Source organism: Eleutherodactylus coqui, chromosome 6, assembly GCF_035609145.1.
Source record: "Eleutherodactylus coqui strain aEleCoq1 chromosome 6, aEleCoq1.hap1, whole genome shotgun sequence".
Taxonomy (NCBI): Eukaryota; Metazoa; Chordata; class Amphibia; order Anura; family Eleutherodactylidae; genus Eleutherodactylus; species Eleutherodactylus coqui.
The window spans coordinates 105941579-105954025 of record NC_089842.1 but is presented as its reverse complement, the minus strand read 5'-3'; the positions used below and the strand labels follow the sequence as shown (position 1 = coordinate 105954025).

At 45.0% G+C, this 12447-nt stretch overlaps 1 protein-coding gene across 1 annotated transcript in view; it reads left to right on the top strand.

Moving 5' to 3' along the window:
* DNAJC11 (DnaJ heat shock protein family (Hsp40) member C11) overlaps window positions 1-12447 on the top strand; it is a 120908-nt gene that overhangs the window by 95314 nt on the left and 13147 nt on the right. The window contains exon 8 of the mRNA XM_066607350.1: window positions 8890-9079. Within this exon, the coding sequence (XP_066463447.1) occupies window positions 8890-9079 (190 nt within the window). The remainder of the gene's footprint in view (window positions 1-8889; window positions 9080-12447) is intronic.

The following is a 12447-nucleotide window of genomic DNA, read 5'->3' as shown; positions in this document are numbered from 1 at the left end:
CACGGTTGACCACCGGTCCATTAACTCCAGTACACTCCAGAGACCCTTTCTCAGTATCACTGGGGATTCCAATGGCTGGACATCCACCAATTAGCAAGGTATCCTCTTTCCTGTGGACAGGTAATACCTTGTTGTGATCGTAAAACCCCTTTCCAGTGAAGACCTAATGAGGTCAGCTATAGGGTGACTCGATGTGTACCCAATAAAGACACGTACAAGCCGCACGACCAAACAACACAGCAACTTGTGTAAGAGCCTAATGCTTCTCATCCACGTGGCACACTACTGCTACATATATGGGCCATCATGGCGGTTCTTTACATTTGTAAAATGTGCTTATGATGGAAATATTTAGTTTATCAAAATTCGTCCTTGGGATCTGATCCTAGGGGCTATAGCTGATGGGGGGGGGGGGGGGCGGGAAGGAGCTCTAACAACTCAAAGCCTTACAAGAAAACAAACTACCGGTAGCTGTCAATTCTTAGAAAAATGAAGCTGTAAGGCTGCTATTACAGCGAATCCAGCTGCCGGCCAGCAATTAGTGGATCTCCCCCTGCATTTTGTGTCGGAGAGGTGCTGTGTGTACTGGTACCCTAAGAACCTAGATCAGTGTGCACATCATGTCCATATAGGCTGCAGCAGCCCCCTCGCTTTCTCAAGAGTGACCAAAGCTGTAGGCGATGAAGGACATCACTTGTTTGCATTTCATCCATATTGATTCCTCATGTACTGGATACATACATTATTCAATACTTGGCATGCATTTTGATTAGGGAAACCGTAAATGGTCAGGCTATATGCATAGAGATTCTCCTGTAGGAGGTCTAGCCGTAAGGGTATATTCACATGCAGCAGAACTTCTGTAACTGTCTCATGAATGGAGCTTGAAAGAAATCCATGTGCATGCTGCAGAAATAACCCTAGAGGTATGGAATGCAGAAGATTCTGCAGTGATCTGCCTTGTGTGAGCGTGCCCTAAATACCTATTACCCTCCCCCTGTGTAGCTCTATTGTCATACCTTTGTCAGACGGAGCATTTATATGGTCGCCTTAGGTCTCCAATAGAAAAGCCTATGGGAAAACGCCATACAAAGAGCATGCTGCATTGTGAACAAGAGCCACAAAACCCAAAAATGGCCTCAAAATACCACAAACACAATTGCTACGCGCGTATTACATTTTATATATGATTGTGTAACATCTGTCCCCAGCACTTTTAACCTAAGAAAACGCAATGAAAAAACACAAGACAACATGGAGTGTGAATCCAGACTAAGGGCTTATTCACAGGAACGTATATCGGCTGCCGTTTTTCACCGCCACCAGATATACACTACCATCTGAGCAGTCTTCCCCCTTCCCTCCCTCTCACCACCTCTCTGCCTCTCTCCTCCCTTCTGGCTGTTTGCAATTGGAAGGGGCGTAGCTAAGCCCTGGCCCCTCCCATTGCAGGCAAGGTTTCGGGAGTTAAGCTCTGCCCATTCCCATTGCAAACAGCTTGAGGGGAGGAGAGAGGCAATAAGGTGGTGATGGGGAGAGAAGGGGAAAGACAGCTCAGATGGTGGCGTATATCTGCTGGCTGTGAAAACTGCGGCCGATATACGCTCCTGTAAATAAGCCCTAAGGCCGCCTGCACACGGGCGGAAATCCCGCGGCGGGATTTCCGCCACTGAAAGCCTGCATAGGAGTGCATTACAGTACGCACTCCTATGCAGACAGCCGCAGTTTGGCCGCGCAATATCTCGCGCAGCAAGCAAACCGCGGCATGTCCTATTTTTGTGCAGGGCTCGCAGAGCCTCGCACAGAAACGTCACTCACCCGGCCGCCGGCTCTGGTCTGCGCATGCGCCGCCACATGAAAGAGCCGGGCGCGGGTGAGTACGCGCTCGTCTCTGCAGGCGCTCGGGTCCCGCGGCGAGAATTCTCGCCGCCGGATCCGACCCGCTCGTCTGCAGGCAGCCTAAGGCTGTATTCACACAGGCAAGTAAGATGTAGATCAATGAAAAACTGACAGTTTTTCTACAATTTTTATGAATGTTTGATGCGTTTTTGCATTAACGCTCGTTTTATATTAGGCACACATGCATTTTTCATGCATGTGAAAAGAATCGAATGTGATTCCAGTCGTAAAATGCTTTAAAATGGATTGCACTCACATGCAAATTGCGTGGCATGCGATTGCAATGTGTTTTTTTTTTTGTTTGTTTTTTTGTTTTTGTTTTTTTTACCCCTTCCACAAAAATTTAATGGGTGATTCTGGAACCAGGACTGTTAATCTGAGTGAAAAATCGCTTGTGTGAATGAACCCATTCAAATGTTTTTTTTTCCCAAGCAGGTTTTGTCCATTTCAGAATCAGAAGAGACTCGCACAGAACATCACCCCTATAAATACGCCCTAAAGGGGATTTCTGTGAATAAAGGTTTAATCAGTATGCAGTGGAAAGTTTTTCTGCTTTGTAATTCACTTTGTATTGTAAATTCTTCACAATTTTAGAATCTCCAATTGCGATCAGTGAACAGAAATGACCTTCTGTACATCTCATGGCTGGATACATTTGCAGCTTTAAAGGGGTTGTACCACAAGTACAAGTTAAGGCCCATTTACGCTCAAAGTCAATCTTTTTAAAAGATTAAAAGATTGACAGTTTTAGCGATGGTTTTGCATAAACTGCTAATGGACACTAATGCCTATTAGCAGTTTATTACCTTCATTTGGGTGTAAATGAGCCTCCAGCAGCTGTTTGCAAATCCCATCATGTGGTCTGGACTTTGCACCGCTGCATTGTTTTCACACGGGCTGTCAGCTAAATACAATGTAATCAGCTGCTCCCGTGCAGAACACAGTGTACAGTCTTTATCTCTCTCCGGCTGAATAATGGATTTTATGCTCACCTAAAAATCATCATTTCGCCGAAAAAGTGAATGATGGAAGCATTTACATGCAACGATTATCGCTCAAAATTTGGATGACTTTTGAGCGATTATCGTTGTGTGTAAATTGGGGTTTAACCCTTATTCACAAGATAGGGGATAACTTGCTGATCGGTGGGTGTCCTGCTGATATGAAGAACAGGACTACCGTGTCACCCTTTCCTGTCACTGCGGAGTAGTTTCTTCCCCCGCAGTGATGTCATTGTGAATGGAGCGCTGGCCAAGCATGCATAGTCACGCTCCATTCATTTTAATGGGACTGATGCAAATAGCCTAATGGCACCCACTTGGATATCTCCCACAGTCCCATTGAAATTGAATAATAACCCCACCCCTTCACCCCTCCTTCTCAAGATCAGTAGGGGTCTCAAGCAGTGAGAACCCACCAATCGGCAAGTTATCTCCTATCCTGTGGATAATGGATAACTTGCAGTTGTGGTGCAACCTCTTTATAAGTTGGGAAAACCACTTTAAAGTGATGATATATCACTAAGATATGCTAACACTATGATCTTTGAGGGTATGATCTCTGGGACTGTCACTGCTCCTAAGAATGAAGGGGCTGCAGCGCTGTTATAGAGCTGTGCCCCCTTCTACGTTTTCCCTGCGCAGTGGCATTCTTCGCCACGCACTGTACCGGGAGACTGCAGCTTGCCCTATTTACTTCAAGGGTGAAAATTGGTGAAGGGGGTATAGAGCTAAACCAGCTCTGCGGCCCCTTCATTTTCATGAAAAGTGGGGGTACCAGAGGTTGGACGGCCACCAGTCATAGAGTAATGGCATATCCTAGCAATGTGCCATCACTTTTCATGGTGGTAATACCCATTTTGATATTAGTCACACCTGAGAGTTTGTTACAGTTGTATCCAATCTAGATAATCCTCTGAGTTTAAACAGTCCAGACTCCAGTCTGATACATTATATCTGCTGGATACCAAGACAGGAGACAGATTTGTGCTGGTGAAGTGCTTACGTCACAGCGGATTGTCTAGACTGAATACAATTGTATCAGCTGTGAGCAGTATTGGGTCCGCATAGGTTTTCAGCATCTGGTTTGAAAAGATGATTTCCATTCACTGACAACAAGACAGATCTTGAAAATAGTGAAGAACTGAAACACAAAGTATTAGAAAGCTGTAGAATGTTTCACTGTGCAACAATTAAACTTCATGTACATAAACTAGAAAAACCCTTTTAAACTGGCCATGGCACTGACGATAATCATTAACAATCCAACCAGCGAGGGCGATCGAAGGCAAATTGTCCCATTTACGGCCAGCTTCCTGCTTGTTTACAGCAACTAGTCCTCCATATAATAAATTTAAAGCTTCCCCTGCAGAATTTATCGCTTGACGGTGGAATCTTTATTGTCTTTAATTCATAACACTGATCTGCCTCCCCCTCCCCCGCTCAGAAGCAAAACACATTCTCTTTGTCAGCCGTACTAAACAGCAGCTTTAAAATAGATAATTAGGGTCCTTTGGGCAGGAAAGTAAGGTCACACCTTCACAGCTGAAATGAGTCGCACTAGATTAATTTTTAAGGCAGTTTGCGTTTCTGCGAGAGGTAATTTATTTCCCATCCAGAATAAGGATATGACCCCCATAAACAGTGTCAATGTGAGACTTTGTTATATAGGTCACTGTTTGTTTAACATCAGCATTATTCGTGTTGTATCTACTTCTGCAGCTGGCTATGTAGGACGCCACTGTCATAAAGATCTTTGTCAGTTGACATACAGTACCTCCCTGCTGCCAGTGGAGGGCATCGTATCTGCTGGAAGAACTGAAAGTCTCTGTTTGTATTGGAATTTCTCATAGAACAGCTGCATAGTTCTGTATGGATGTAGCAGAGTGGAGTTTGTTTTTTGCCATGATATAGCAGGAGAAGAATGGTGTCTATCTGATGCTGTGGGACCGCACTGGTCATGGGTGAAAAAGCACCAACTGTATGACCCCCCCCCCCCCCTCCCCTATCAATTATGGATTTGCTGGCAAGCACTGTATAAGAGAGTGAACTTCTGTATGTTGACTGGCCAATAGGAATGGCCTTAACATCCCCAGATCCTTTTTAGATGGCAGGTGCTTTGCGTCCACCCTTTTCGTTTGGGGTTGTTTTACATTATTGACCACTCCAACCACCAAAATATCGGACTGGAGAACCTCCTTGAGTTATTATATTCTGTATAGGGGGTTAGCCCACCAAAATCACTATCAATAAGATAAGTGATAAATGTCGGATCACTTGAGGTCCAACTGTTCGCAACCCCCAGGTATCATGCCAATGGTCCTGAGTCCTCCTTAGTGAATAGGGCGGCGGTGTATATGTGTGAGCGCTCCTGCAGTCATTTCTATGGGACTGTTGAAGATAACTGAGTACATCGATCAGCTATCTCCATAGGCAGTGAATGAAGCGCTGGGCATGCCTGCACCACAGCTCAGAGGAACTTGAGGTGCGATATTCTAATGAGTATCTTGTGGTTAGGTGATAATTTGGGTTGGATAACCCTTTAAAAAGGGTTGTCTGAGCTTTTGAATTTTGAATTAAACACGTCCTCCAAGTGTAAAAATAGTAAGCCAGCTGATATTTGCCACTCCTGGCTTCACGTCGAATGACCACTGGTCATTGTCATTGGCTGCAGCAGCCTGTGACATTCCCCATACACAAGCTGCTGCAGCCTGTAAACAATATGCCAGAGAGGAGACCTGGAGCTGCACCACTGGACATGGCACAGTAGGGTGTCAGGAGAGGCGAGTAGTAGCTGCTGCATTGTTTTTACACAAGTGCAATATATTTAATTAAAAATTCAATCACTTGGGCAACTTCTTAGAGGAGTTGTCCAACTTCTAGCTGTTTTGCTGCTGAATGCAGACGGCTCTGTACATTGTGCAGTGGTCAGGCTGAGTTCCATACACTTCAATAGGACGCATACGGAGTCATCTGTTTTAGCACGAAACAGCTAAGACGTTGGGCAGCCCCCTGACCATTTCCTTCATGCATATCTGTTTGGTGGTGTGTTTTTGACCATAAATAATCCACAAGTAAAAGAAAAAAACTGTTATTTCGGGGCTTTTTTGTTACTGGCAGCTCTGTTCTTTGTAAAGGTATTTTGTGTCAGGTGGTGTTTGTTTTTATTAATTCTCCATTTGTTCTTTTTGTTCCATAATGTCCACGGGCAAAATAGGATTTTAAATCCGCAGCTGATCACCCGCATGTGGATCCGCATCCCATAGGGATGCATTGACCACCCGCGGGTAGATAAATACCCGCGTATGGTCAATAAAAGGGAATTTTTTTTAAAAATGGAGCGTGAAAAAAAACGTGATATGCTCCATTTTCGTGCGGGTCTCCCGCGGGGACGTCCCCCACAGGCTTCTATTGAAGCCTATGGAAGCCGTCCGGATCCACGGGAGACCTAAAATAAGAATAACTTACCCGCAGCGGACCGGGCAGGTCTTCTCTTCTTCGCGGCTGGATCTTCTTTCTTTGGCCCGGCGGATGTGCCTGGCGCATGCACGCTGCCGGCGTGCCGAGTACATCCGCCGGCCTAAGAATGAAGATCCGGCCGAGAAGAAGAGAAGACCTCCCCGGTCCGCTGCGGGTAAGTTTATTCTTATTTTCAGCCCTCATGTCCGCGGGGCAGGAGGGACCCGCTACGGATTCTCCATGGAGAATCCGTAGCGGGCCTGATTTTCCCCGTGAACATGAGGCCTAAACAAATCTGTGCAAAAATGACAGACTGATTGTAAACATAAAAGACACTGAGCCCCAAAATACCGACAAGTGAGAAAAAAATGCCAGGAAACCCCCCACAGTTTGTAGTGATTTCCATTTTTTCCTAGCACTGTGTGTGAAACAACTCATGAGAGATTGCTTCAGCAATGTACGCTGGTAGCGTATCCTGGGGACATCCCAGCAATGTCTGAGTGCTGGAGCCTGATTATTGTGACCCCTGCTGTTCACTAAGAATGTGTCTGACCACTTTGCCTTTGGACAGCTCTGCTCTTCTTCAGTCGATTATAGTGAATGGCTGAAAAGGAGCTGAACTGACAGAAGACGCAGTAGAACAGAGCTTTACTTGCACTGCTAGTACTTCATTCTAGCAATTAGGAGGGCCACGGGACTCAGTCCACTGGCTAGTAATTGGTAATATCTATGTTGAGACAAAACCTTTATAGGGATACGCCATCATTTCAGTCAACTCCCTGCTATGAAGCGGAACTGCAGCACACCTTCATGCAGTTGCAGTTCCCTGCACAGCCAGTTGGTCAGGAGTGCTGCTGAGTGGGGAAGAACGGAATTTATATTTCAGTCCCTTCATTCTCAGGATTGGCGGGGGTCCCAAGTCAGACCTCCAGTGATCATAAAGTGACGGCATGTCCTAGTGATGTACCATCACTTACGTCATCAGATCAGAATAGCTCCTTAATGCTATTAATTATTTTCATTTGTTTCTTAATTTTCTCTGTTTCCTGAATAGCTGGATGCCAGCTAATATGGTTGGCAGAAAGGCTGATTAACAGGAAATCCAGAAAAAGCTCTGCTGTAATGATGGCTGCTTTACCTCACATATATCTCCAGTTCTGAGGACCTCCAGATACATTTATGTACATGTTGTGATTGAGGTCAGCAGCTCCCTTTATAACACTACTGGACTGTTAGAAGCTGCTGACGTTAGGCGTAGTTCTCCTTTAAGATCTCAATTGCCGGTGTATATTGTTCTGGCTGTGAAAGGCAATGTGTCCTTCCCCATGGCACGTGCAGATGATGAGTGTGACAGTAGCTGCTCCGGTACACAAGTACTTCCATTATTTGTTGTGCTAGCTCTCCAGGAAAGTAGCAATTATTGAAATTTTCCCAAAATGACGGTGTATATAAAACCTGTGTTTGATTACCTCCTCTGCTGCCTGTTGATTAAATGAGGGTTATTTGCTTAGCAAGAGGAAATTATTAGCTATAAAAAAAACTGCAAAAAATTAGGCCGTGCCTGTATAGAACAGTTACCGTATGTCATCACCTGGACCTATAGCTAGTGACATCATCGAGCCTTAGAGACACACTGCACTTAGCATTTAATTCATTATGTCTGTCTGCTTATAATGAGTGCTAAACTTATATGGTACTGCATTCAAAATGCTGCTGGTTCCTATTAGCTGTGCGACCTCCAATCTCATAGCACCCATTTCTGGTTCAGTGTCTGTACAGAACATATGTGGCTTTGCATTGGTGGAGTTGCAGTTGCATCAGACTTACCTGTACGGTGACACCCACAATGCAGTGCAGCGGAATCCATTGTGTTCTGAGATCTTAACTAATAGCATATTGGATTTCCTTTGGCCTTCAGTTCTTCCTGGCGTCCATCCACAAATATCTAAGAACCCAGGATATGGCAAGGAAATATCCCCACACTGTCTCTCCACCTCCACCAGCCTGAAATGTTGACACCTAACAGGAAGGGTTCATCAATTCATGATGACAGATGCCATGTGACAACAAGCAGGATTGTCATCTGAGGCATGAATGTAGTAACATAGTATGTAAGGCTGAAAAAAAGACCTATGGCCATCCGGTTACTCCTATTACCCCCCAACGTTGATCCAGAGGAAGACAAAAAAAAACAATGAGGTAGAATACAATTTTCCTTATTTTAGAGGAAAAAAATTCCTTCCCGAATCCAATCTGACAATCGAAATAATCCCTGGATCAGCAACCCTTTGATGTAGGTTCACACAGAAACTGAACCATGGAAAACGTGTTCAAATGACCTGGTGCAATAAGTTGACGTGATGATAAGGCGGCCATTTTGCTGTCTGTTTGACAAATGACAACAGTCATTGTGTAGGTTTAGCTTGTAGACGTTACTATGTAGACACTTCCCCTACACTGATTGTGTACAGCATAAAATAAAGCAAATGTATGCCTGGTACATTATTTACTTGCAGCTTTTCTTCTCTTGCAGTTTCTTCACTACTAGTTGCGTTTTGCAGTTTTCCTCTCGGGGAGTCAGACCTGGCCTCACAACTATGTTAGCGCGACATCTAGACAAAAACACCATGGGTTACATCCAGTGGCGCTGGGGCATCCAATCTGCAATGAACACTAGTATTGTCCGGGACACAAAGACCAGCCATTTCACTATGGCCTTCCAGGTGAGGATAATGTATAGAAAGTGCATATGATGTGACCAACCGTGTACCCCATAAAAACTGGCATGCTTCACAGAGCTGACTGGTGCCTGCTCGCTTTCCCCCAGCTGACTGGTGCCTGCTCGCTTTCCCCCAGCTGACTGGTGCCTGCTCGCTTTCCCCCAGCTGACTGGTGCCTGCTCGCTTTCCCCCAGCTGACTGGTGCCTGCTCGCTTTCCCCCAGCTGACTGGTGCCTGCTCGCTTTCCCCCAGCTGACTGGTGCCTGCTCGCTTTCCCCCAGCTGACTGGTGCCTGCTCGCTTTCCCCCAGCTGACTGGTGCCTGCTCGCTTTCCCCCAGCTGACTGGTGCCTGCTCGCTTTCCCCCAGCTGACTGGTGCCTGCTCGCTTTCCCCCAGCTGACTGGTGCCTGCTCGCTTTCCCCCAGCTGACTGGTGCCTGCTCGCTTTCCCCCAGCTGACTGGTGCCTGCTCGCTTTCCCCCAGCTGACTGGTGCCTGCTCGCTTTCCCCCAGCTGACTGGTGCCTGCTCGCTTTCCCCCAGCTGACTGGAGCCTGCTCGCTTTCCCCCAGCTGACTGGAGCCTGCTCGCTTTCCCCCAGCTGACTGGAGCCTGCTCGCTTTCCCCCAGCTGACTGGAGCCTGCTCGCTTTCCCCCAGCTGACTGGAGATTGCCTGTGCTCAGGACAAGCCCACTTTAACCCCTTTAGTGGCACGCCCGGAAAATCTCTGGGCTTGCTGCACTGACCATGCAGTTAAACCCCGGATGATTTCCGTGGACAGCTCTAGTGCTGAAATGTGCAGTGCACTGAGCTGTCATCTGAAATCTTCCGGGTTTTTACTGCATTTTCAGGGCAGCAAGCCCCAGAGATTTCCCTGCCATAATACCAACTGTCAAAGTAGTACAATACTTTCAAATACTTGCGAGATTAAACTGCATTGTTGACTCATTTAACAAAACCTGCCCTGTGAGGCATGACCTGATAATAATAAACCTGCCACTGAAGGGGTTAAGGCTCGACCCCATAAAGCTCTGTCCCCACAGTTGACTGGCACTGGACTTTCTGCACCTTCCTTGAGCAGACATCCCTGTTGCATTGAACTTCACAGCGCAGCCTTTTATGTGGCACAGGACTTATTTTTGAAGTACTCATTTCATATAAATAAATGCTTTCATTAAATCATAGGAATTGTCTGCTTCTGTACAGCTTTGTAAGTACGTAAATAAATTTCCTGTGTTAGGATAGCAAGTGCGCCTCCAGAAAATAATTTATCACACAATGCAGCCTGAATTATACAGTAAGTGATCGTTTCCAGCCTGTCGGGACTGGGAGACTGCAGAATCCCATATATAATGTACACATAGTAGCCAGTAATAGATTGCGTATGAGCAGCGTACACTCTAATCATCAGTGCCGGCTCTCCAGATATGTGCCGCACACAGGAAACGCCAGAGACTTTCATTCTGCACGGAATGTCGTCTTACAGAGCCGGTTCCACTCCACTTAAGTTGAATTGGAGAGACCGGGTATAATTAAAACCCAAATCGCTATAACCATTATATGAATGTTTTATGCCATTCAATTACACTCTTTAATAAATGTACGTTTTATGATCCTTTTTGGGCTCTTTTGGCTGATGCATAGCTTTTTGTAAGACCCATAAATATAAAAGTGCGCTACATTAAAAATACTAATGCAAAAGCGGGTGCTGCGTGCTAAGAGTATCCTAGCTACAGGCGGCAGCGGGAAAACTGTTGTCTAAATGCAGTTAGCAGCACTGTCCTAGCTCACACACTTGCCAGCCCATGACGGCGAGCCGATGCGTTTCGCATTAACCATGGGTCACTGTAAACAATGCAATTTAACAGCTCGCCTTCCTTTTTATAAACACATCTTTAAATATCGCACTCCCTGGCATCTGACTAAAGTGATACTTAATCTCATTCCCAGCTGGCTTGCTCATATGGTTAAAATTTCAATTAAAAAAGGAGGAAGAAAAGATGTGTAGGGACTTTATAGCTGAAGGAAGGTTTTATTAGCTTTTTTTTCCCCTCTTTTAAACCTCTCGATCTATATAATAAAACACGCTGGGCTGTAGATAACAAAGCAATTAGCAAACTGCGCTCCAGATAGGGGAACCTTACGAGAAAGATTGGTTTGCGAACATTGTTGCCTAGGTCAGGTTTTTGGAGATATTTTGTATCGGTTGAAAACAAACATAAAGAGTAAGTTCAGATGCTGCACTTTTGCGGCGGCGGGTTCACAGCATATTACAGTATAATACATGTCGATGGGGTTTTCAGAAATCCGTATGTAGTGGAAAATATGTGCGCAAAAAAAAAAAACAAACGTACTGCTAATGTTCAAATATGCAGCACGCTCGTTATGTTGCAGTAATGCTGCGGATTTCACCAATTCAGTGTATAGGAGTGAATCGCTGTGGATCGGTATCAAGATCGGCAGTGGAACAATTCTGTCATATGTTTACTCTGCCTTTAAAGGGCATGGGGATTTTTTTTTTAAATACTACGTTACTTGTCAGTCATACTATTAAAGAACACCAAATAATATTATTAATTTCGTCTCAGTTTGAAATGGCTGACATCAGAGAGCAATAAATGGCATTCATCTGTAATGATTACAAAATCATTAGCGCCACACCTGTGAACATGTTGGGTGTTTGTATTGCATCTCAGCACCTTTGCTTTCAGTGAAGATGAACTGCAATACAAAACGCAACCCATGGACAAATGTGATGCCCTTGATGGAAGAAAGCAGCCATGGTCTTTTAATCTTGAAGGAACCCTTTAAAGGGGACTTTTTGTAGACCATTGATCCTCGGACCAGGCCATATATTGTATGTGTATAAGAAAAAAAGAAAGGAACACTGGTCAAACGTTCCAAAAAAGGAAACCAGATATGGATGGTGCAGTGGCATGCTGGATTTAAAGAGGTCGGAACGCGTTACATTTGCTGGCTCTCAAATAAAAGCATAACTTCTTATATACCGTTGACTTTATTATTCATGGAAGCAGCAGGTTGTGTCAGAGTCCTATCTTTTTCTAATGTGCTGTCGGAGTGGAATGCCATATTCCTCTTTGGGAAACACACTGACTAAATTTACACACAACTATTATCGTTTGAACGGATAAAAGACTGAACAAATTAACTTTTTTGCATAGAAATGCTGAGCTTTTAAATGTACAGATAATCCTTAGAAATCCTCTCCATTTCCCTCATTAGCTAAAGTAAGCTGTATGTGTTGTTTGCTCAGGTGGGTGTGTGTTTATGCCAGGAATTTCAGGCCAGGAGAATTTTAATTAGTGTGAAGATAAGCCATTGTGACGAGTAAACAAGTAGTCATTGTGTTT